Source organism: Buteo buteo, chromosome 22 (genome assembly GCF_964188355.1).
Source record: "Buteo buteo chromosome 22, bButBut1.hap1.1, whole genome shotgun sequence".
Classification (NCBI taxonomy): Eukaryota; Metazoa; Chordata; class Aves; order Accipitriformes; family Accipitridae; genus Buteo; species Buteo buteo.
This window is the reverse complement of record NC_134192.1, coordinates 4,619,834-4,645,893: the sequence shown is the minus strand read 5'-3', so window position 1 is coordinate 4,645,893 and position 26,060 is coordinate 4,619,834. Positions and strand designations below refer to the sequence as shown.

The 26,060-nt window shown below is 39.0% G+C and overlaps 1 protein-coding gene and 1 long non-coding RNA gene across 4 annotated transcripts in view; one reads left to right on the top strand and one right to left on the bottom strand.

Annotated features, from left to right (window-relative positions):
- Positions 1-26,060, top strand: part of COL4A5 (collagen type IV alpha 5 chain) — an 86,731-nt gene that overhangs the window by 52,527 nt on the left and 8,144 nt on the right. Inside the window, exons 22-42 of one of the 3 annotated variants that reach the window (XM_075053678.1) lie at positions 531-623; positions 1,202-1,272; positions 1,553-1,744; positions 2,198-2,366; positions 3,036-3,128; positions 3,219-3,323; positions 3,903-4,000; positions 4,266-4,416; positions 5,069-5,182; positions 9,447-9,614; positions 10,528-10,617; positions 11,439-11,588; positions 12,874-12,972; positions 13,966-14,055; positions 14,761-14,900; positions 15,923-16,049; positions 17,309-17,389; positions 17,953-18,051; positions 18,617-18,667; positions 19,491-19,676; positions 22,584-24,460. In XM_075053678.1, coding sequence (XP_074909779.1) covers positions 531-623; positions 1,202-1,272; positions 1,553-1,744; positions 2,198-2,366; positions 3,036-3,128; positions 3,219-3,323; positions 3,903-4,000; positions 4,266-4,416; positions 5,069-5,182; positions 9,447-9,614; positions 10,528-10,617; positions 11,439-11,588; positions 12,874-12,972; positions 13,966-14,055; positions 14,761-14,900; positions 15,923-16,049; positions 17,309-17,389; positions 17,953-18,051; positions 18,617-18,667; positions 19,491-19,676; positions 22,584-22,597 — 2,381 coding nt within the window. In that variant the 3' untranslated portion in view covers positions 22,598-24,460. Of the gene's footprint in view, positions 1-530; positions 624-1,201; positions 1,273-1,552; positions 1,745-2,197; positions 2,367-3,035; positions 3,129-3,218; positions 3,324-3,902; positions 4,001-4,265; positions 4,417-5,068; positions 5,183-9,446; positions 9,615-10,527; positions 10,618-11,438; positions 11,589-12,873; positions 12,973-13,965; positions 14,056-14,760; positions 14,901-15,922; positions 16,050-17,308; positions 17,390-17,952; positions 18,052-18,616; positions 18,668-19,490; positions 19,677-19,998; positions 20,267-22,583; positions 24,461-26,060 lie in introns of those variants that run through there. The other 2 variants (XM_075053677.1, XM_075053676.1) reach the window with 2 other exon arrangements.
- Positions 17,401-24,544, bottom strand: LOC142043030 (uncharacterized). The gene is made up of 4 exons (XR_012653928.1): positions 24,454-24,544; positions 20,094-20,254; positions 18,434-18,749; positions 17,401-18,203 (listed from the first exon to the last, which is right to left on the bottom strand). It is a non-coding gene; the product is annotated as an uncharacterized LOC142043030 (long non-coding RNA).

The following is a 26,060-nucleotide window of genomic DNA, read 5'->3' as shown; positions in this document are numbered from 1 at the left end:
TTAAATACTAGATTGACAAATGTCAGAAAAGTCTGTGTGTGAAGGAAAGTCCTAACCTTCCCGAAACCATTGGGTTTTTTCTTTTTTTTTTAAATGAAATAAGTTTAGCCTATTGTCAAATCAATGAAACATTCCCAGTATTTATTTTGCACTCTTGGAGTTTAATTAAAGTTTGGGATTTTGATTTATGTGTTTTAGAGTTGTAGTTTTGAAGTGTCAAGTACCTGCTTTAGAAGAGAACTCTTTTGCTGAGGAAAAAGTCCAGTTTTATTTTTTATTATTGAAAGCATTTTTTTTGTTTTCATTTCTTTTGCACTATCCTAAATAAATTCTAATCATATCTGATATTGGTTGTCTGACTCCTAGCAACCAAAAAGCTTCAGTTTGGCTTTCACGGGGGAAACCTTCTAATATTGAAGTGATCATAGAATTACATAAAATAGTCATTTTAGACTTGGTATTATAGATCAGTAGAAGGAAAACAATTGCTGTTGTGTTCAAGTATGCTTTTTCAATGCAAATCTTTTTAGGTGATCAAGGAGACACATGCTTCAATTGCATAGGAACTGGAGTAACTGGACCTCCTGGGGAGAGAGGACCACCAGGACCTCCAGGTAGTCCAGGTAAGGCTGTAGTCTTCACTATTTTGCTTAATATATTCCATAAAGTCATTTTTGTATCTGAGTATTGGTGTATAATGCTAATGATATATCTGTGTATTGTTTAAACATTCAGATGCACAGTTGCCAGCTCCAGTATATAGTTGGTGCATGTCATTTTTGCACAACTGGGGAGTGTTAGGAAGAAACAGGCTGGATATGTGCAAAACAATCACTCTTTTTTTTAAATCTAGTCTTTCAAAACAAAAATTATCAAAGACAGACTTGCAAGCATTCTGCATATTGAAGGTTTATGGTTTATTTAACTGAAAGGGAGAAATTAACTTTTACTACTTGCTAATCCTGAAATGATAGAGGAGCTGGAGCTTTTAAAAAGTGTGACATTTTTTGACACTACTGATTTAACTTAGATTTGCAAATTTTGTTCTGCTCAAATAAAATCAAGCTTTCAAAAAAAAAAATAGACTAAACCTTGCCTGGCTTTAAAACAACTTAGCTATTATCTTATGCAAACAGCATGCTTGATATTTACAGCTTCTACAGTTTTATGTTTTGCTTTTATGTTTTTCTGCACTACTCAGGTTCTCCTGGTTTTCCTGGACCAAAAGGTGAAAAGGGGCTTCCTGGATTAACTGGCCTTGTAGGGCCACCAGTAAGTGGTGGTGTTATGTTCTCGTGGGAAAATAGTGTCTCATTTGTCTTGCATGTTTGGTAGATCTGTGCACAGCAGATATGAATTCTTGTTTAACACTACTTTTTTGTCCATAACTAGCATGAATGCATAATTCTTATATCTTATATATAATAATAAATAAATAATACATTTTTTTTATATATATATATAATATATATATATCTCTTATAAACTCAGAGAGGGACTGAAAGAACTAAAATGCCTTTTTTTTTTTTTCTCTTTTTTTCTTCCCCCTCAGGGATTTCCAGGGTCTCCAGGTGCTCCTGGGAGACCTGGTCCTAAAGGAGACCCAGGGGATGTCCTGACTTCACCAAGAATGAAAGGTGACAAAGGAGACCCTGGCTTCCCAGGACCTCCGGGTCTTCCTGGCATAGATGGCACTCCTGGACGAGATGGACTGCCAGGTCTACCTGGGCCTAAAGGGGAACCTGTGAGTTCCATTTTATGCTGTCTTTGATTGGACAGATGTTTTGGGAAGACCTGGATGTATTTGACATAGTGCTGATAAAAGGACTGACAAATGCACTTTTTTCTGAATGTGACTAACACTAATTCTCTTCAGTAGGTGCCAATCTAGTGGTGACATAGAGAGGTACTCCATGAATCTGTCAATGCCCCTAAAAATAAGCTGAGACTTCTCTGGAGTAGTGTCAGATGGTCCTTTCTGCCATTGTCTTCATTCCACCTATGCAGTGTGAAGAATGAAGTAGCCAGGTTTAGTCCTTATCTCTACGATGTTAGTAAGATGTAGGCAGCTAATGGCCTTGAGACCTACAAGGATGGAAACTGCCAAAGAGTTTCAAAACGGAAGCAATGAAAAATTTTAGTCCTTTGCTAGTAAATACGTGTGCCTCTTTCCCATTCTGCTCTTCCTTTTTTTCAGGGCAGTGTTGCATTCAAAGGAGAGATGGGTATTCCAGGTGATCCAGGAATACCAGGTCTTCCTGGAGACAAAGGACTTCCTGGACCTCCTGGTTTTGGTCCACAAGGTTCACCTGGTGAAAAAGGCATCCAAGGTGTATCAGGACGTCCAGGGCCTCCTGGAGTTCCTGGTGAGTTGGTCTCTGTGTGCTATAGAACAAAAGCTGTAAAATCAAGTTTTGTCCTTTTGCTCCAGATAGTTGTCAGAACATAATGCTGCTTTTAAGTTTTTCCCAAAGGCATTGTAAGACCTGGTATTTATAAGCTCCCTTATTGAAGGTCATCACAGAATCACAAGTGAGCAGAACTTGTGCTATGTTACTATATGTTACTCACCCTTCTGCTGTGACCTCTAGAGAAGCTCCTCCTTCTCCACTGACTATAGTGGAAATGCATTGTAACTACCATCTGGCTTATGCTTAATAATACTGCAACTACAACAGGTTTTGAAAACAAGGGTTTGCTTTGAACAAGTTTGCTTTTGTTACTTTCTTTTCCACTGCACAGATCCTGATCAAGTTGTGCTAGTGTCAGCTATGGAAAATACTATCTGCATGATGGTACCTAGGAGAAAGCTAGAAAAAAAGTAACATTTCAAGAAAACTGTCTTAACATTAAACAATACTTCTAAGCCTGTAAGTGCTGTATGCGGCTCAGAGGCAGATAGCCTATAGGGTAAAGTGTTGCTGGTGTTTAAGTTCTTTGTAAGCTTGGGATGTGGCTAGCATCTTTTTCTGCTCAAGGAAAAACAGAAAAGAAACTCCTACTGAGTGATACATATTTCTTCTTTTTGGTTATAGGTCCAAAAGGAGACCCTGGCCAGACTATTACAGAGCCAGGAGTTCCTGGCCCCCCTGGTCCTCCAGGAAGAAATGGTGACCCAGGTCTTCCAGGTAAAGCAGCAACTAGATACCCAGGGAATTCCGAGAGCTTTTTATTCTGACTGATTCTTGATAACTATGTTGATTTTCTTCTTTTTACAGGAGATCCTGGTCAGCCAGGTCAGCGCGGCTTACCAGGCATCCCAGGTGCAAAGGGAGAGCCAGGTATTCCTGGCATTGGACTACCAGGCCCACCAGGCCCAAAAGGTGTGTTTACAGCCATGTTACTGTATTGTACTGGCTGGAAGAGGGGACGTAGACAGTTGTGTCTCTTTGCTTTTTCCTAGTGAGTTGATTTCTGTCTCTGGAATCCTTTAAAAAATGTTTGTCTTGATTTTATACATCTTTATAATAGTTTCAGAAGTATCAGGAAAAAAACCTGCTGAGCTCTTATTCCTCTGTTCACTGAGCTTACATTTTTCAGTAAACCAAGGGCACAGAAGTAAATGTAAAACTTTGGGAAATGATGAATGTTTGAGCTTGGATCAATAAATGATCTCTGAATGCTGCCTCAAGACGTTTCGGCTCTGAACTGTTCATAATTTTTGTTAGAGCACACAGCATGGGGAGTTGCCCTCCTCTGAGAGGAGTCCCAGAGGTCCTCTGTGGCAAAGACTGTATATTCAAAAGTTATCTCAGCCAAATGAGTACCCCTCAAGTCTGCTTGAGCTAGCACAGAACCTCTTTTCAGAGATTACTTTTCATGGGCCCTAAGCATTTCTGGAAGAGTTGTTCTAATGCTTTCTGGTGTCCCCTCCACTGCCCTAACCTCCATGTCTTGTGTAGGTTTCCCAGGGACTCCAGGCCCTCCCGGAGCTCCAGGAACTCCAGGTCGCCCTGGTCTAGATGGACCTCCTGGACCACCTGGTTTCCCAGGACAGAAGGTCTGTGTTTGCTTGTTTAATACAAAAATTCACTTTCTTAGAGGTTCTTCTGTGGCAGTGGGAAGTTGGTGCGGAGGATTTCACCTCTTGTTGTCAGCTTCTGATGGCGGGGAAGTCACATTCTCTACTTGAGGTTTGAGTGAGGGTAGGAAAAAAGAAATTGAACTCTAAGAGGGTGGGCATTTTTTTCTTTGTTACTTTAACGTTTTTAGGGGAGGCTAAATTCAGAAAAAACCCTTTTAAAAAATTTGTTAATTTGTTACAGGGGGATCGTGGATTTGGAGTTCCAGGACCCCCTGGACCCCCCGGACCACCAGGCACAAAAGGAGTTCAAGGACCTAAGGGTGACCCTGGCTTCCCAGGAAACCCTGGTCTCCCAGGACGGGCAGGTTTTGATGGAACTCCAGGGCCCAAAGGTATGGAGAACTCTCCCCTTTTCTGTTCCCTATGGAACTTGAAAAAATGTAGATGTGCTGGGAGTCATATGGCAGTTAAATACAAGCAGTGCTGACTTTAGAGCAATTACTTCAGGGTCCATTTTTCCACATCAGACATACCTGTGTAAATGGAAACTTGTGTTCTCAAAAGACAAGCAAGGGAGTAAATACCAATCTGTGGGTCAGTATCTGAAAGCCTGTATTCTAAAGACAAATCCTGTTAACGTGTGGGTACAACTTTTTCAATAGAATAATTGTCATTTAGATGCACTGTGCTTCAACGTGCAGAGGGTTAGCAATTCATGAATTCCTGCTGTTAATCATTGTCTGTATTGAACTGCAGAGCATGCCTGGTTTGCTGGAGAGCATCTGTTGAGTTAGATGTGGGCTATGATACAGTAACATGTCTCTGTGTAGCCTATAAATGTAAACTGCATGCATTCCACATAGAGTGAGGACAAATCTCTGGCTTTCAGAAATAGCCTCTGAAGAGTGTTTTTTCCTGTGTTAGATCCATATTTGTTTGCATGCAAGGATGAGATTTCAAGTACAACGTGCAGGCACTCTGCTTCTGAAAGCAAGTATCTCTAAACGGAGTTCACTATTTAACTAAACGAGAGTGCTCTTTTAGGTGACCCTGGACCAAGTGGACCACCAGGACTCCCAGGCCCACCAGGCATCCCCGGCATTGGTGGTCAAGGTCCACCTGGATCTCCAGGACCTCCAGGTCCTGTTGGCCCCCCAGGTAAAACTTGCATGAATTGTACCCTTAGGTTATTTCTGGCATACACCAAGCAGGTACACAGGACGCTGAAGGTCCCACTGAACAAACAGGCAAGGGAAGACAGACACCTCATGTCTATTAGCTTGGCTGTTTTGCCAGTCAAGTGGGCAAAACTTGGTACATTGTGTTTTTTACTGAAATCAGAAGTGGAACTACATTCAGCCCTGCCGTTTCCACAACTTAGAGAGATCTCAGGGGTGTAAAAGCCCACTTTGGAGATGACTTGCAGCCTCAGCAGAAATTCTAGGAAGTGCTGTGCACAGATAGTGACAAAATCTCTGTGAAGGAGTTTATCACAATACTCTTCAGGACAAGACAGAAGGGAGCACAATGTCAGTGCAGAGGTTTTGGGGATACAGAAGAGGAGGAAAGCTGTCTTTATCTGCTTGTACTGTGCTGTCATTACATTGCTTTCAAATAGCAAGATGGTCTTTAAATTCCAAAGCAATTATCTGGCTTACCAAACTGTATTCCAAATTCACTGGGTGAGAGGTATTTTTAAATAACTTTTTTACATTGTTATCTAGAAAATTAATTTCTGGTTTGGAAAAAAAGCAGACAAACTCAATCCCATATACAATGCTGTTTGTCCTCCCTCTACTTACATTGTGAATGCAAAATCAAGGGATTAATTCAGGTTCTCCCTGATGTGGCTAGGCACTGGTTGGTTTTTTTTCTCCCTGAATGGAAGCACAATTTAACTCAGTTAATGTGGAAAGGAAGAAAGCATAAGTATTCAAAACTAGCTGGTTCATTAGTTTGTAGAGGAGAAAATGTTCTCCAATTAGTGACATGATACTTTTTTAACAAAAGTCTGTCAGTAAAAGGTCATACACATTCATCTTGTCATAAGCACACCTGCAAAAGAGCTTTAGAATTCCTCTTACAGAAACCTCTGAGTTCTGGAGTTCATGATTCCCTTGCACACTTCTTTTCTGCAAAACCAGGAAGTTTTATGAGTCCTAATAGGTGTAAAGTAGATTGACAAAGTAGAATCTAAGGATAGTGAAAATTAGGAATATGTGTCTGAAGGGAGTTTGATTTCTTTTGTCTAAAACGACTGGTGACTGATGAAGATAAGAACTTGTTCCATCTCTGTGCACAAAGGGTACATGTGCAAGCATGCACATCATTCTATTCACAAAGTTTGTTTAGGGAAATTCCTTTTCCCCTTCATTCAGTGAATGGGCTTGCTGTGCACCAACTCCTGATGTTGCAAAAGTGTGGCAGTCACCACAATGAGAACGTTCTCTGGGAACTTGAGCATGCCTGCAGCTGAAACACTTCACAACCCATCTGGTTCTTGCCATGCCTGTATGATTGTTTACATCTCCTGTTTGTGAGCTGCACTTTTTGAATGTGTTTGTATGCCAGCACTGGGATTGGCATTGTTCACAATGCATGCTGAAAAATTCATGGCCAACTGTAAGAGCATGGATCACAGATTGGTTGATCATGTTCAGATCTTTATGAACTGTAAGCTGAAATTCAGCAAAGTGCTTAACTTGAACGTAGGCAAGCACTTGAGTAAGTAGGCCCATGGAGTTTGAGTTCTACTCACATACCTAAAGTGTGGGTCATGTTTAAGTATATTTTTTCACAAGGTTCCCAGTGGGGAAAGGAAGGTGTGGTCACTGCACCAACAAGCCTTGAGTGTGTCCAGTATTAAGACCTAGGGACAGACGGAGTCTGAACAATGTGCACAGAGGTTACCTGAGCCAGCAGGTGGGTCCGCTGCCTGGCATACTGTGCTTACTATACTGTCCTGAACCTGTGGTTGCACTTGAGGCTGAACTAAAACAGAAGGCAACACAGATGTGTATTTGGGGTGAGGAATGAGATGTATTAGTATGGGTTTGAATGTTTCATCCAATGCATGTCCTTTTGTCTTCCTGTAACATCTCTTCTGGTGTTAGCCAGAATTTGATTTCACGTGATCACCGACTTATTCTTCAAAATACCAATTTTGACAAATGCACAATTAGTATAGAGTTGGTAGATTTGAAATGCTTATATTTTTGCTCTTCATGTCTGTACTGACTAATCATTGTGGCTACTAACAGCATCGTGACTCTGAAATCTAGTGCATGGTTGAAGGTCCCACTTCAGAAGTCCTTGTTATTTCCCTTTGCATTGCTATTTCTCTGTTCTGTGCAGAATGCCTTACATTACCATCTCCCATCCCTTGTTTGTTTTACTAGGCTGTTTTGATTCTGTTCCTTTATGCAACATTAGGGTAAAGTTGCTGGGGCTCTGTTTTTCAGGTAATTTGGAAAATTCTTGAAAGGATATCCCTGTTCAGAATTTCCTTTCTCTGCACCACCATTACTTCAAATAGTTTGCAGTAACTCAACATTCTTCTTTTTTTGAATATGTAACAAATTACTTTAGAATTTATTGTGTTGTCTATATTGTTCTAATTATGATATGGTTACATTTTTGAGAACCAGAAATTCAATTAGAAGTAATTTCTATTTTTAAAAGTATCTTTACCATTCTAGATACGGAGTTTGTCCTATTACTGGGCTATATATGTATTCCCCGCCCCCCCCCCCCTTGCTGACAGAGACCCCTTAAGCGCAGAGAATGTGTGGTTCCTATCCATCCTCTGGTACTGTTTTTTTTCTCTGCAAAGTAAGCAGTTCCAGGCACATGACAGCATAGTTTAATGCAGTGATAAGCTGCTGCCAAAGGGGAGCATGCTTATTATTAAATAAATGGAAGTCTATAGCCTGTGCTGTCAAGAAAACTTGATCTGCCTTTTTAGTGTGCAGAGAGTACATCGTGACATCACTCCTAAACTTGTTCCTGCAGTCAAGAGCAGGGGTCACCGTTACAAAGTTAGAGAGTAATACTGCCTTGTAGTTAATTTATGAGGTTTTGGCATGGTGTTGTCATAATCTCAGTAGACTATGCTAGGGCATGGAACGTGCGATATACTATCTCTGTAGGTGTAACAATGTAAATTTGCATAATAGAACTAAAAGAATGTGGAAAAAATATTTAGAGGGTTTTTGTGTTTTAAAGAAGTGTCTTTTGAAAATCGCTATTTGAAGGGATTTACCAGAATGTGATGCACTTCAACAAGAAGCTGATTGGTAGGGTGTACATTGGTGTTCAGAAGGTGTCCAAGCCAGTATCTAGTAATCACAGTCTTGTGTAAGAAACAGTTCAGAAAAACCTTGTTCCCCAGTTGTGAAGAGAATAGTAGAAAAGTAGAGAGGGAAAAATAATTTTATTTTTAAATTATACCATCAATATTTGAAAATATCTCACTGAGTTTCTTGTTTCTGCATACAGTGGTGGCTGCATTTTGAAAAGACTTCCAATTTTCGTTGCAGTCTGGTTTCTCTTAACTGCATTAGTGTTGTATTCTTTGTACTTAGATCTGGTTTTGGCAACTGTAGGGTAGATTTTTTTCTTTGTTCTAATCTGTATGTGCTTTATTTTGTTTCCTAACTTAACGACTACTACAACTCCTTACTGCTACCTGTCTCAACTTCCTGATGAGCTCTAACTCGTTGGTTTTTGAACCTCAGGTTCCCCAGGTACTGTGGTTTCTTTACCAAAGCCTTTTCTTAACTTCAGATTTAAGAATAATCCTTTTTTGTCATCTACATTTCCAGAGTGAGCATCTTCACTGATACAGTGCACAGGAGGGAAGCAAGCACTGCTTGCTTCAGCAGTGCCTCAAGCTCGGTATCATTAGCATTAAACAATCCTAAGCGTATTTTGACAATTCATATTTTTCATTCAGGGAAATGTAATGCAATGCAGGATTTAGCTGTCCTTCAAAAATATTCAGCTGATGTTATCTTAGAATGTAGTAAACTTGAATCGTTAATGGAAATATACTTGTAAGAATCTCAATGTTTAATGATAAAATACAAACCAGTCTGATCAATCTTGGCTTTTTGTTTTATTAATCAGACTTAAAGGGTTGTTGAAGAGAGTTGTTGTTTTCCTTTTGAGATTTTTTTGAATTGCATTTGCTACAACTTGGTAAAGTTTTAGTAATGCTTCTTTTCAGGAGAACATGGCCTTTTAATATGTGGAATCCATTAAAAAATAAATGCCTTTAGAAGAATTGCAGGGTTTTCATCAGTGCTAGGAACAGACTGCAGATAAAACTTAGCTATTCGTACAGTACTACGCCCAGACACACACATATCTCAGCCTTGCCTTACTTTTCGCTAAAAGTTTGTGTCTTAACAATGTTGTCTAGGGTTGCAAGGCATTCCAGGGGAGAAAGGGGATCCAGGTCCTCCAGGCTTCGACGTTCCTGGCCCTCCAGGTGACCGTGGAGCCCCAGGATATCCAGGACCCCCTGGTCTCCCAGGGCCTCAGGGTTCACCTGGACCACCTGGCCGAGATGGAATACCTGGATTTCCAGGTAAGTTCACATTTTTTTACCTGTGGACAAAGACCAAACTGTAGTTACAGGTGGGTGCTCTTTATGCTTGGGCATGATACCTTAATGAGCTTCAATGTTTATCCTATCCATTTAAAGTTGGATACATGTAACCATTACATCTCATACTTTAAAAAAAAAATCATAACAAAATTCATTGCATTAAAATCCTTGTCATCTCTCTACTCTTCCCTTGATTCAAATTGAACTTGATTCAAATATTTTCCATGTTATTCTGTTTCATAACTTTCAAACGTGACTTTGATCATCATTGTTATGACACTTTTCTAATTTATTTTGTGATTATTTTTTTTTTCCCTAGTCACTGGTATCATTTAGAAATAGCATTTGTAATTACTTCCTTTAAACAGATTCTATCAATTCGATCCAACACATAGTTTTAACTTCCTTATTCTGTGTGTTAGACTATTCAGTTACAATAGTCTGTTCTACCTTCTGGAATAGAAATCTCAAAAGTGAATTTTGAGAATCTCTGTCTTCAGATAGAGGGGTCGAAACAAAAGATTCTAGAAATGGTGTATACCTAATTGTCTTTTTGGCTTTCAATAAATTCAGGTTTGCTTTCAAACAAGTATTTATGTTTCAAACCAGGGAACTAAACTTATTGGAGGTATACATATTCTTTCTACCATAAAGAACAGTGCACTGCAAATTTTCTTCCCAGAACCTAACTGAAAAATTTGCTACAGTTTTCAAGTGTCATTTTATCCGATTTAGACCTATACAGGAACTGAGTGCTTGTAATTCCTCTAAAACAGGCTTTATATGCATGTGCTGGTTAATAAATACCATAGAGATGCAGGGAAGTAAAAGTTAGGTACTGATAGGTTTTGAGTTTTTGTTCAGAATGACAATGGTGATTCAATGCATTTAGGTGCCAAAGGTGAGATGGGCGTCATGGGAGCTCCTGGTCCTCCAGGGCCTCCAGGAACTCCTGGAAGAAATGGCCTGCCTGGCTTGAAAGGTAATGTTTGTTTTGTCCGCCCCTGAAGAGAATGCAGAATGCTGTTTTCCGTGTTCTGTGTGGAAAGAGGTTTTGTAATACTAACATCTAGATCTTCATTACTGAGATCTGCTTAGGTTGTCTTCTTTTGACAGTGCTGATGTTCAGAATTGCTTTGCAGTTTTAAGCCATAGCATTCAGTCACTCTTTTTTTGATTGATGTCATGACATGTTAGCTATTTTTAAAACATTACCTTTGGATTGATGGCATTGAGGTAGGGCAATATTTCTGAAATATGTTGTAAATTCTGCTTTAAGCCAGAGAAAGAAGAAAATCAGCAGCTTTGGGTTATGGAGTCATGCAGAATCAACTCTATAGATATCACAGAGAAACTATTCTATCTACATTTTCCCAACCCCCTTGTTGGAGATGAATTTTGAAAGACTTTGGTAGAAGAAAAACCCACTCATCTCCCCAGAACAAGGAGGCTGTGAATCCAAAGCTGCTGTAGCTGTTGCAACTCCTCTGTGCTAGTGGCACAGTGTAGTGGGGCTCTGGGAGCTCTCTCGATGTGGATCATACAGACAGCTGCTTCTTCTGAGGTGGGCTGGCCAGAGCTGACAGACTGCAGCATACAGACCTCCCCATGCAGGCCACTCTCTCGGCTTTGTTCCAGAGCTTAAGATGCTGTGGAGAACCTTGCATAAACTGACTGATCATTTAGTGAATTCCAACTTCATGAATAAATCATGACTCCCTATGTAAGAAAAAGCATTACAAATATATTAGCCTACCTTAAGAATTATATTTTTTTCACTTTTGTTGTCTGTACCTACTGTAGGTAATAATGGATTACCTGGCCCACCAGGGCCTCCTGGACTGGTAGGACAGAAGGGCATCAAAGGTGAAGCCGGCCTGCCAGGTCCACCTGGAAAAGTTGATCCGAAACAGCTAGGAGCAAAAGGAGAAAAAGGCGAGCCAGGTGTTCCAGGTACAGAACTTTGCATGAGGGTCTGGGGAGGTGGCTTGTCCTCTACAGAAAACAGTGACCTGTAACTGAATCCATTACAGTTCATTCTTGCTTACAGAAAAAAATAAAGTCAGAATCTAGAGGTGGCTTAAGGTTCTCTAATTTTAGGCTTTTTTCTTAAGTGGTTCTATGACCAAGTTACTCTGTATGTTTAGTTTGCAATGTCCTTGCTCATTAACTGTTACTGTTATTTGGTATATGGCGATATTGTAATAGTACTAAGGTGCTTTCAGCGGGATTACGATTCAGTCTTATAGGTGTTATTCCTAAGTGTGATAAGAGATAGTTGTCATGGCTGCTGTGCTCGTTGCATTCCTGCTGTCTGGAAGGCCCTTGGGCCTTTGCCTTGTAGGATGGAATTGTACAGGCCCTCTGCTCATGCATCACCTCCAGATTCTCCCTTTGGGTATCTCTGTAAGTTTACACTCCCCTGAGCTACACGTCATCTCTGTGGGTGTTTCTACTAGGGAAGCTGGCAGCCTGGAAGGTTTTCTCCATTCACTCAAGTCTGTTTTCTCTCACTTGCAGGCTTCCCCTCCTCCCCCACCAAGGGTTCTGACATCTCCTTTGAACTCTAATGTAATCTTGAGAAGAGTAAAAATACTCTACCCTAGAGAGAACCAGAATGCCTTTCTCTAATGTTGGGCCAGCCATTGTTGTGCTAATTTATCTATTGTATTAATGTCTATGAAGCCTAGGTAGGATCCTAAGGCACTTAGCTCCCCCTCCTCTGTTAAGTAAGAGCTGTAGAGGGCAGATTTAACTATGCCTGCAAGCCAGCACGAAGTTATTGTATGGGATAATAGCCACACAGAATTTGTAAAAAGCTGCTAAAATACCTGCATTACTTTTTATAATATATCAGTCCCAAAGCGCTTCTGGTGTAGCAATGCAATTAAACATGTATATAAATAACATGGATGAATATAGAGTGGTTAGCACAGAGCCTGCTCCTCTGAAAAGACAGTCCCTTCTGAATGAAGTATATTGGCATTAGTCATAAAGTTACTTTTTCCTATACTTACATAGATTGTTCCTGTTCTGTAGTACTTTTAAACTTTCCAAAAGCAATATTTTGTGTTCTGCAATACTTCTCTTTGCTAAACTAGGGGGAATTATATTCACTAAAGAAAAATCCCTATTTGGATTTTTATTCACCTACAGCTACATCTGATCTCTTCAGGTAAAAGAAAACATACAGTAGTAGTAATATTAATAATAATAAAATGTACCTTTTTCCTTTGAGGTATTCCTGGTTTATCAGGACAGAAAGGTTATCAAGGTCTTCCAGGTGACCCAGGCCCACCAGGACTTAGTGGCCCACCAGGTGTGCCAGGATTGCCAGGTAAGTAAACAAGGCCTCAGATGGACAGTTTTGATGTGTAAAAACTTGCATGCCTTTTTACCACATGGGATTGGGACGTTAATCCAGCTATATCTAAGCAAAACCTAGGGATTTACGCTTAAAGCTGCAGGACAGTTTTGGGACATTTAAAATCATTATCCAAACAGCACACTTTGAGCTCTTTCCTTCTAATAGACCCCAAAGCAGTTTTAAGCTGATCCCATTGAAGATTAGGATAGCTTTTAGGATGACTGAAAAAGTGCTTGCTGCTTGAGCAAGCAACATGACTGCAGGATCTGCCAACAGGACTTGTCCGTTTCATATGTTTATTTCTTATATTGTTAGTCATTATACTCAAATGGCCAAATGAATGTATTGCAAAGGCTGTCTGGATGTCATACCCTTGCTTTAAAGATTTGCAAGGATCAAGAAAACAAATTCTGTTTTGCACTGCTTCTTCCTATAGCTGTAATAATTTATCTGACATCTTGAATCTTTTCTTGCTATGTCTAATGTAGGTCTTGCTCTAAATATCTTGTTGGGCTTGGGGAATTTTTTTAACCATCCAGGACTCAAACTAGTTTGAGCATTGTAGGTCGCATTTAATTCCATAATAGGAGCTACTGAATACCTACTGCAAATGAGAAAGAGATAATGTGTTCATTCTGCAGAACAACTCATGAGAGACCAAGTCACACCAGTACTAAATTGTTGCAGAGGGTTACTAAGTCATGGACTGAGATTTGACGCATTTCATTAGACTAATCTTCAAAACAAGTTGCCCAGATCAAACCTTGGCTTGGAACAAACTGAAGATGTTTAATATTTCACTATAAATGGGTGTGAAAAGCATGTAGGAGCAGTATGAGGCCTAAAGCAACTCCAAATCCATTGCCTTCGTAATTAGATGACAAGCATATTCATATGAGAATGCATGAATGTCAGAAACTTTTAATTATTGCCATTAATTAACTAAACCCACAACTTTCCTAGGCACCAAGGGAGACATGGGGCTTCCTGGGCAGCCAGGACCAACAGGACCTCCAGGGTTAAAAGGTGCCATGGGAGAGATGGGCCTTCCAGGTTAGTTTCTGTACTTGTATTTTACTTCATTTTGGCCATTATTTTCCTTTTATATAGTACAAAGGTGGATCTGCTTGTGTGCAGTATCTAATAATATATTTAAATGGTAATGCAGATGAGGAATACATAAAGCCCTACATACATACTTGTTGAAATAGTACCTAAGAAATTGGAAATACCCATTAAAACAGAAAATGCAATACATATTATTTTAAAGTGGTTACCGATGTAGAAGCAGAATGATCTACATTTTGTAACTTTCAAACTTTTCTGGTTTCTCTGATTCCACTCTGTGAAAGTTCAGAAAAAAGATGACTGTAAACCCACCTGTCAGAAGACAGACATCAGACACAAGCAAAAGAGGAAGGAGAAAGTGAATTTCGTTATTTAGAAAGATTGCTGAAACAAAAATTCCAGTTTCTGAGGATTCTAATATTAAATTGTGCCTAAATACTACAACAAGATATTTGGTTTTGTGTAAATTAAGAATAAAAAAAGAAAGCCTAGAAATGTCATGCAAAAAGCTGTGCGAGATTTTTAGATAATTTAGTGGTTTTTTAAAAATAAAAACACATTAGGTATTCAAAGCCAGCCAGTCAATTTGTTAGTGCTTTCTAGTTCAGTTGCTGTAATTTGAGTGATTTCTCTAAACTACTGCAGAAGTTTTATTTATCTTTATAAAACTTGTATTTTATCTTTGGACAGGTCCCCCAGGGATTAAAGGCAGCCAAGGAATAGCAGGACGTCCAGGGCAGCCTGGGCCTGCAGGATTTCCTGGACTGAAAGGGGAGAAAGGTGACCCTGGTCTTTCAAGCATTGGTATTCCTGGTCTCCCTGGACCAAAGGTACATTTACAAAATTCTTCAACAGAAAATTCCGTAAGGGAATTAGATTCTGTGTTAATTTTTTTTTAATTATAACCTAATTTATTGTTGTTGTTGTTGTTGTTGTTGTTGTTGTTGTTGTTGTTATTATTATTATTATTATTATTATTATTATTATTATTATTATTATTATTATTACTATTAGTAAATATGTATACAAATATGTGAATAACAAGTAGGGTTGACTGTGGTTTGTTCTTTTCAGGTGGGAGCAAAAATTTCAAATTTTAAAGGTGAAAATATTTACATATAATTTAATCTGGTTAAAGGAGAAGATTGTTTACCAGACCTTCCAAGCTGTGTTCAGTTAGTGGCCTAGTCTGCACCGTGACACCTGCTGACATTTTGGTAGTTGGCAGGGATTTATACAATTAATATCATTGTTCCCATGTCTAATGATGTAGTTAATTCTAAAAAAACTAAGACAATATGCTTTTAAGAGTAAATTACTAATGATATATCATGATTACTGCTGCTTACAATTTTTAAGTCTATGTAGAACATTTGCACTAACATTTACCTATATCGTTCTTTCTGTCACCTGCAAAAAGGTGACAAAAAGACCTACAGAATATCTAGCAGCCTTCACTGATGCCTTACAATTGATGTTGAGCAGCAATTAATTTAGCAAAAACATTGCATGATAAAAGCTCCACAGATTTCTTTTTTTATTCTGCATTATCATGGGGTAAAAATCCCTGTCTCTTCCGAAAGAAGAGAACACTTTTTTTCTTCAATGTAGGCCAGTTCTGAGGAAAAGCTACGATAATCTGTACAAAATTGTAGGGGAAAACTGTTAAAATCTTTACAATTGCTATTTCCAATTAATTTTCTGTGTGAGATGGTTAACCATTAACTGGGTATAAGGAGAAGTGTACACAATATAATGATGACCTTTTTGTCATGGTAAGACTGGGAACATACAAGAAGGGCTTATGCACCTTACAAAGACCAGGTTCTCATTTCTGCTTAATGTTTTCTAGGGTGATCCCGGTTTGCCTGGATACCCAGGTAGTCCAGGCAGTAAAGGTATAGCTGGAAATCCTGGTTTGCCTGGATTTCCGGGCAGTCCAGGTGCAAAAGGAGAACCAGGCCTTCCTGGATTCCCAGGTAATTCTGAACAGGATTTTTTTATTTTCCCGCTTGCTTATATTGCTATATACATCTAAACACAGTGGGTAACTGGTGGAGGGCTGCAGCTTCTTTTAAAGTTTCTAGCAATCTGCTGCTTCTAAGCTTTGTGCTGTTGGAATTGTCACTGCAAGAATAAGAGCATGAATGTATCATTTAAGAGTGCCTTCTGAAATTATTCATCTGCTCTGAGAGGATGTAGCAGTTGTGTTAGCTAATGCTCTCCATTCCCCACAGCAGTCAGACTCTCACCTCCTCTGACCCACAACATAGCTGTGTTTGGCTCTGTATTTTTACTTCATGAATTGATAAAAAATTGTCATCAGGAAAGCTGGGCTTTTTAAATAGCATCTATTATCTAAAAATATGTTCTAAAGAGAATCTCTTTCTGAACCATAATGAAATCAGGTTTTCACTCTTTAAAAAATATCAATAGAGATTGTTTATGGGTATGTCAGTTCTTCCATTCTCAATTTAAAGAAACAATGTTTTTACCAATGCTGCATTTGCAATAAAGGCCGTTCTACAAGCATGCTTGAGCTGCTTTAATGTAGGAAGTTAGGGAATTTGTAACAGTGTAGTCATGGCAGCAGGAAGCTTAGAAGAGAACAAAACCTGGCCATGAACCTGACAGTTTTAACCTCTGCTTCATGTCATGCCTGAAAGACTCTGAGCAGTCAAAACGGGGTATTGAGACACTACCTCGATCAGGCTCAGATGCTGCTCAGAACAGACATACTGCAACAGATCAATTGTTTCTCCTACCTCCCACTCAGTTCACGCTGTAGGGGTGAGAATATGGTGTAAATTCTAATTAAGACCATTTTTATTAAGATCCTTTTTCAGGAAAGGAAAAGAGGATTGGAGAAGGACTATCCAAGCACAGTTCATAATGCTTTCAATTTGTTGTCAAGCAGAAACACCTGTCTCTAAAATGGTAATTTCTTAGCAGACTGCCAGACTCCCTGTGTCCTTGGCCATGGGCACTCAACATTTAAGAAGACAGAGTCTTGAGAGTAGCAGTAAGGACAGTTTTGCTAGTATGTTTTGTTTCTGTACATTCTTTGCCTTATAATTAATCTCCTTGATCAGATGTAAATCTGCAAAATGAGCATAAATACAGTATCTTGATACAATTAGCTCATTTGTTACTCAGGGCATCTCAGATTACAGCATTTCAAGATCTGCTGAAAAGCCAGTTTTGCGCTTAGTTTGATTGAAAACCCCATATTTTACAGGAACGCCAGGAATTCCAGGACCAAAAGGTATTGAGGGGCCTCCAGGTAATCCTGGACTGCCTGGACCACCAGGGCCAGTAGGTGAGCATAAACAGTGCAGCAAAGGTCAGCTGCTTCTGTGAAAAACATAATGCATGAAGCCACTTCCTTTCTTACCTTTTTAACATCACGAAAATGCATTTATATGTATATGGATTCTCAAACACCATTGCACACACTTAGTTCATTGAAATTAAACAGAAAAGAAAGAAGTTTTAACTTTCTCTTGATGACTTATGTCTGCTGTCATAGTCATATCATCAGCTATTGAAACAAGAAGTTAACTGTTTCAGTATTTACCGGCTTTATTTATGTTAAGTACTCCAGTGGTCTAACCTGTTTTTATAGGAGCAAAATTCTAATTTATCCTAAAGGGAAGCATTATATTATTTTAAGCAAACATGAACTGCTTAAAAGGTCACAGGCCTAAAAGCCTTTTCTAAATTATCAGGGGGGAGAGAGAAAAAGGTTTTAATTTTAAGATTACACCCTTGTGAATTTGTTATTTCATTGTCACACCTTCAGATTCAGATGGTGGGAGGAGGTTGCTTTTTCTTATTGCAGGTTAGGCATTACTGTGCTAATGTGTTCTGTCCCCCTTTTAGGTGACATCGGTCGTCCTGGCCCTCCTGGTCCTTCTGGGGAGAAGGGACAGCCTGGTCGAGACGGTATCCCTGGACCAGCTGGACAGAAGGGCGAACCAGGTTAGGTATCCTTCCTGTTTGTTTTCTCCTCTTCACTCTGCATTGTGATGTCCTGCTTTCTCTGTTTGATTTTTCCTATAACTGCCCATACACTTTCAAAGCTGCTCCTGTGGTTCCCAGCTGCTGAATGGTTCACAAAGGGTGCTGTCAAGCTGCCAATGAAGCACAGGACAAGAATTCAATCAGCTCTTAAATTTTTATTACCTGACTTCAACACCAGCCCGTGTTCCTGTATTCTACGGTAGCTGTACTGCTTCAACTCAGTTACAGAACGGATAAACAGTGTAAAGTCTGCCTTAAATGTAGAACCCCAACCAAAAATGTAAATGTATTAACTCTCAAAATCTGAAAGAGCATCTTGTGAATCGATAGAAATACTTACAGATGCATTTTGTAGCAAAACCTCTGGCTTTGGTGTACACTGGTGAGTGAATGAGAATCCTGGTAGCCTCGAGGAATTGGAGATTTAGACCAACGGCTCTTTCATCATTCTCAGCCTCATATTCCTATTCCTGGAGACTTGAAAGTTATATGTTCATTATTAACTGAATCTGTTTCTTTCCAGGTCTACCAGGTTTTGGGCGCCCAGGACCTCCAGGACTTCCCGGATTGTCAGGTAAAATTTCTCTGTTGTTCTTTGTTAAAAAGGTAAAGTTTCTCTGTTGTTCTTTGTTAAAAAGGTTGAATGTAAAATATATCTATACACCAAAAAAAGAAGGACATGCTGTATGTTCTGTAACAAATGAATGCTATAGCAACAACTAAAATAACCTTTTTTTTTCTCAGCGTATCATTTTCTACTAACCATGCTAATAAAGACACTCATTACTGACTACTGAATTTTGTAAATTAGCAATTATGCAGACAGAATAAATCCATACAGGATAATAGTCTACTGCATTGTGTGGAACTTTGCTGATTTGTCTCAGTAAATAAAGCATTCATACAACAGATGACAAATGAAGCTGCTTTGAAAATATCGCTGCTTGCTGTATTACTTTTCAGTAGCATTAAAGCTCCTAAATTCCTCAAGCTTATTTGAAAATTTTGCAAGTATGTCTTAACTTTCAGCAGTGTCTCAAAAACATGATGAAGTCTTAATATTGAGGGATTCCTTCACAGAAAGCATTGCTTGTAGGCTTACAAACTCAGAGGATGTTTATGAATTAACTACAGCATCACTGAGTAGTAAAGTGAAGCTTAGTAAGACCTTTTAACATGTCAGAAGCTATAGCACTTTCTCCTGCAAGAATTATTAGCCCTTACTCTTTTCTGAATGTTAGACCAATTTTATACTGTCTCACTGCGCAAATGAGGTGACTTGTGGCCAGACTTGCACCTTCTGCAAGAGGGAGAAACGGCTTTGCAAACTGATATTTGGACTTTTTTGCATATCAATTTGTAACAGTATTTATAAACATGGCTGTTTGATTTTACAGGACAAAAAGGAGAACTGGGGTTACCTGGCCCACCAGGGCCCCCTGGACTTCCAGGTCTGAAGGGAGAACCAGGTTTCCAGGGATTCCCTGGTCTACAGGGTCCACCAGGTCCACCAGGATTACCAGGGCCACCTCTGGAAGGTCCTAAAGGTAGCCCTGGTCCACCAGGTGTTCCAGGAAGGCCAGGTAAGAGCGTGACCCATACCTATCAACATCTGCCAGTACTTTCATATTTTGCTGGTAGGTTATCAGCCTTTAAACTTTCTCAATTTATTTGGATGGATAAGTTCAAGACTCATGGCAGAGGTCTTGATGTTTGTGGGCAACCAGAGGATTTTGTTGCCAAAAGTAACAGTACCTAAAAATAAACCAGCCTCATTTTCTATTAATTTCTGATACCTGGCAGCAAAAATCTAATGCGTTAATAAACGGGAGATTCTCCGCATGCTGTCACAGTAATCATCTAGCGAGCACGATATCGACTTTTGAACATCTGATACCTTTGCAGTATTGTCACGTGATCAGCAAATGTCATCGCACACAAAAAACCAAAAGTAACAAACCCCATCATTTTAAGAGTCATGAAAATCAAATTCACGCTACCATCACAGCATGATCAAATTGGATAGCTCTCTTCATCTTCGTGTCATGTAACATAACTCACTGCTCCGTTGTGTCATGTGGCTCCCATGGACTCAGTGCACCATCATGCCGTTTTCATCTTTCCATTCCATGTTTGCATTTTGTTCCTGCACCAACTAATTCTGGGAATGAAAAAAACACTAGACTGAGTTAACATTGCTGAGCAGCTCCCTGGCACGTGTTAGAATTTGTTTTATATTTTGTATCATAGAATGTTTATTTGCGGTTAGATACTGCTCTTGAAAAATCTAACTTTAATGAACCTCTCACAGCTCTGGGTCAAGCTTATTGCTGTACCTTGAGTCTAGAAGTACTTTGGCACCAGCAAGACTCATCTCACTTAACATGCTTGATATTCTCCTTAAAGGAGACTACTTTCAAACCAAGCCATTGGCTGATTACAGGTCTTTTTCTTTGCATATTCATGGCGAAGTAATGTTTTTATTTATTGCCCTCAAACTGTGACCTCAGATTTTTCTGTTATTCAAAGATTTGTTTGGGGAAAGTTAGTTTTGAGTTAGTACATTTGTAAAATTGTTGATACACGTATATTGTTCATTTTTGGGTATCAAGGGAGAGTTCAGTTTTGCAGTACACACTTGGAAAGATTTTAAGATTTACTTTTTTCCTCATGCTTGCTCCTGATACAGGAGAAGGCAATCCCACTGAAAAACATTTTTAGATGGAATTCTATCAAAATATTTTCACCAGAACTGGAATCGAGTAATATTTGATTATTCTCAACAGCAGTATGAGCTTTTCTCTTGTGCAGAGTAGGCTATGAACTCATCTATCCTAACTGTGCATTGAAAAAATGAGTCATACAAACATTTGTGTTTAATTTGTAACACCTGTTTGCTGGTATAATGAGGTTTTCTTTTAGTCCTAGTAAAAATATTGAATTGTGTTGTATCCTAAACCAGCTTTTTATGTGACTGGTGTGGAACAACCCAGTGGGTTAATAATTCACAGCCAGTCACAATTTCTTCCCAGTTTCCTATTTGGTTAGTGGGAGGAGGAGTGCATGCCTTCCCCCTTTCTCCTGGAGGAACTTAGTCCCTGCTGTGCCCTAGGGGCTCTAATCAGTCAGTGGAGCATCCCTGCAGCAAGTTGGTAGTTCTAATTTACTTTCCACTTTCTGTGTGGCCTTGTCCTTTTCTGCCTAGTTGCTCACTGGCAGGTAGGAGTATGGGACAAGTAATCCCAGCTCTGCTCACTGTGGTGAGAGTCGCAGCTGGGGCAAGTGAGAAAAGGAGCGAAGGGATAAGAGATGGTGGGATGCTGGACTTGGGCTTTGTAATTTAAGTGTGCCCAAATAAAGGCCTAAGACATTCTAGATGTCGAGATCTTCCAAAGATAATTTTTCTGTATGTAGAGTGGTACAGCAATTAAAATTTTGGCACAGGAAGCTGATTGGTCCATAAGAGTATGGCTGATTTGTCCGTAAGAGTATAGGCTTTAATTTTTTAAAGATTCTTATACAGAGGATATCTCCAAACTCTAAAAAAAAAAAAAAAAAAAAAAAAAAGTAAACCAGCTAAGCAGCTCCTGGTATATAAGGAAACTACCAACTGAGATTCTATGCTCTGCTGTAGCATTGGTGTTTTTATGAAGCTTCTCATCCTGTTCACACTTCTCTGTATAAATCAGGTGCTTACTGACTCTAATCAGCTGGGGAGGTAGACGAGTGGTAGGACTCATTTTCTTTGCAGTTTTATGAGCATTGGCGGGGGAAACAACCAGTGAGGTTCTGCTCAGCCATGTTCTCTCTCTCTTTCTCTCTTTCTCTTTCTCTCTTTCTCTTATTTCCATTTTTGTTGCATGCAATGTATAAAGTGAAGCATTTGTTTTGCTCAGTTACGCGTGAACTAATGTGGATAAACCAAACTATTATTGCAGTTCTGGTACAATCAGCACTCCAGCCTTTTGTTTCAAATGATAACACAGCCTATTGTTGGAATGCTGATTTTGTAGCATTTCAACATAAGGCAGTTAGTCATAAAAGCAGCTGTGTGGCTGCCAAATTACCCCCCTTCTAGGGACATAAATAAAACCAGAAGCTGTATGCATATACTGTTTGTTGTTGGCTTCTGGGTATATTCTAAGACTAGTAAAAGTGATGAAGTCAAGCATGATGTAGCTCTCTGACTTCAGTTGAGTTGCCCCTCAAACAAACATTGATAGATGGTGTTGGAACGGTTTTATTAATTGATTATAAAATTAAGCCAATTTCCAGGGCAACACAACATTGCTATTACTCCACATGTCTGTTTTCATTGCTATGAATAATAATAGTTTGGTGTTTTGCATACTGTATGTAAAGGAATATTGAGCTAAATCTAAAAAGAAAGGTTTAGTTGAATATGTTAGCTTGTTGATATTTCTAACAATTTTGATGTTTTTCCCTTGTTCTAATGATGACCTTGGTGAACTCTGACCCCCTACTCCCAGGTCCCTCAGGTTAGCCCCTTAACTCCAAAATAATAACATTGCATGAAAATGAATGTATGTACTTCTGTAGCATCTAAATGTAGATATGCCCAGTCATTTTTCAGACATACTTTTTAATCTGTGGTAGAAAAGAAAAGCTCAGAGTTGGCTTTCAGACTCTTCCTCCATGATGTAGGAGCTGCAATGGAAGGACAGTGTTGCTGTCCTCATGGTGGAAGATCATGTGGGTCCAGATGTGCAAGGCTTTTATAAAGTGTCCCCAACTGTGAAACTTGTTTTAGCATATTTATTCTCAGTGCAGTTGAAAACAATATATACTGGTTTTCATAATTTTTAAAAAAGCATCTTGCGCTGTCCTCCCATGTCTTTGCTGTATAACTGTGTTTTGCAGCTTGGGCAAGTGACAGTATTCATTTTTGTAACACCTGCTACTGTTGATTTTGGATACTCTCAAATGGCTTAAATAAATTAGATGCTTCTTTTGTACCAACAGTGTCTGTAGGAAAATTTATACAGAGTAACAATGATGCTTTACATTCCCAACTTAGAGCATTGTAACTTTCCCATGCAGAGAAATCCTTATTTCCATTGTTTTGCTTCACCAGCACATTTAGAGGAAACGAGGAAAGCTCTTCCTTTAATATGTATTTAATGAAAATGAAGCATACAGCCCTCCCCTCCCTAACGCTAGGGCAGTGGAACAGGACTGGTAAGAACATGGTCATTTTCACAAGCTTACCGTAATTTTAGCATATCAGCATGTAACACAAGCCAGCTCTTGGGACGATTTTTAACAGCTGTGTCTAGATTGAAAATGACTTGGTATATCTATTTAATAATGATGATGTCTTTAGGTTTTGCTATGATGACTTTCAGGAAGCAAAGAACTGTCATGAAAATTCAATAAAGGAATACATTTTAACTTTTAATCTGCTATCCTAAGCATTGTGAGGCAGCAAATGTGGTAGCCCCTGATGTTTGAATCCTAGCTTCATGCAATCATGTTAAAAAATGAATGCGGCTTTACCTTTTAATTAAACTGTGGTCACACAAGCAGTAACCACACTTTCAAAGAGGGCTACCATCATGGGTGTGCTGAGAGGAACTTATCAATTCCTTCATGTTTTGTCCCACCCTGTGATTGTGCTCAGCCAGAATTCAATAATCAGTAAGTATAGGACAGATTTATATATCATAGCAAAACTTATCTAACAGTGAAATATAGTTTATAAGTACTTAACAGTTAAATGTCCATGTCATTATTTTTAACAACTGTATTACAGTTAGTATTTAAAATAATTTATCAAATATGTAAGAAATAGTGCATTGACATAAACCTGATGTGTATTTATTGTAGTTTTTAGGTGCAAATTGCATGGTGATATGTTATTATATTTAAATCATTTCCCTGACATGAAAGATAGATACAAGTGGCACAGGAGCTAAAATATATTAATTGAGGAGCATGGTAAGGACAACCAGCTTACATTTTGAAAGAGGACATTTAAATGATTTTTCTAAGGATGTTACCACATGCCATTCTCCATAATAAACTTAAACAGGTAAATCTTAGGGTATTTTTATCAAGAACAGGTACATCCTGGGTTTTTTTTATCAAGCAAAAATAATGCTAACAGTAAAGACAAAAAAATTCTAGATTTGTAAGTTCTGTTGTATTTTTGCTTATAGCATTTGCAGCCCTTTTGACCCATGCTAATCCTGCTTACCGTTTTGAAGAGGCTATAAGCCTACTTTTCAGTCCTAGAACTGTATTCACAGATAGTTGAGGCTCATACCTTCTGTTAATCACACTTCCAGCCCGGCCCGAAGCAGAATTTTGCTCAAGAGTGAGTTGCCATTCACAATTTACCTGCATATTTGCCAAGCTCCAGGCCCTGTGATGTCGAATATTGTCAGTGAAATGGTTACGTAGTCCAAACCCCGTTGTGAGTAGGACTAACCGGTCACAGGCCTCAGCTGTAATGTTAAAGCAATAACACATTCTTTAGTAAAGCTTTAAGTTTGCTGTTAAATGAAGTGTCAAATTAGTCTTAGTAGAGCCTAGTCACCAGAATAACTTGTATCTGAAAATACATATCGTTGTGTATTCATGTATGGTTTTATGCATGCATGTGGATTATACTGTAAATACAAAATATGCTGGTGAAATGGGTTGTTGTGTAGTGTATATGCTGTCATCTGTACTATTTCTAACTAGTAATCTTGTTTTGTACTGTGTGATGTCTGACCCTTCTAACATCGATCATTGGGCTTTGGTGAACTCTGATCCTTCCAGGTCCTCCAGGTTAGACTCTTAACTCGGTCAATTTATTTCATTGCGTTGCACTTGATGTAAGAGAAACAGATGTTTTCCCATAATTCTGTGATTATCTTTTTAAGGACTATGGTTACCCTGCAGATCGTATGTGTTTGATTAGCATGCCTCAAATGGTAACCTGTTATTATTTTGCACGTGTACAGTACTAGACCAGTATAAAAGCAAAATGAACACAAAAAATCCTCGCATGATGTTTTCTGTAGCTGAAACTGCTACAGGATATGTGTGAAATCTGGTACAAAATTGCTGTTGATTTAAAAAGAAAAATTTTGGAAGGAATTCTATACTGAGGTTTGCTTGCAGAAATACAGCTCATCAAATTTATCCACTGAATATAGGCTATGAGGATGTCAAAGGAGATGTTAAATTATTTGAGATTGCAGAAGAACTGAAAATCCAGCACACTGATAAATGTTATCAGATTTGTTGTACTTCAGGGGAGAATGTCATAGCGCTGTCCTGCAAAGAGATCCTTTTGTTAATCCAATTATGAGATCTAACTTGTAAAATGTTACTAGCTGTTGCTGCACTTGCTTACAGTTTGTTTTGCCACAAATTAATATCGGTTACCTTCTATTTAGATGATGGCATAAAGGAGAGGGTCTCATCTTTCCATTCTCCAAATATCCAATTTTCTTTTAAATCCACTACTTTGCTTTGGATTAATGTTGCTGTAGCAAATATCTAAAGACCAGCCCAGTTCCTCTATTGGATTTACACAACGTAATTCTACTAAAGATAGCCAAATCAGTTGGAGGGAGAGTCATTCAACATAAGGAAGTTTCTGCAACTTGGATTATTATTTAGGCAAGACAGAATGATGGGCTTCCTGCTGCCTAGCAGTCAGCAGACAGTATATACTGGGCTCCTCAATAGGTATGTCAAATTCTAACAGCAAAAAAGCAGCAATATTTTACATTGTTGAGACTGGCTTTCAAAAGGAATTCAGTCTGTTAAGATTGCACATAAGAGATGATGAATGTAACGCAGGTCAGCAGAGGGGATATTTGTACTATCTAATTTTGGGTTTCTTGGCTCCTACTAAAGGCACCGGTCTGGTCACTGGTAAGCTTCTAATGCAGGTGAGTTGCACTGCCTTCTGGAAAGACCTGCTTCTCTTCATCAGCTAGATAAGGAGC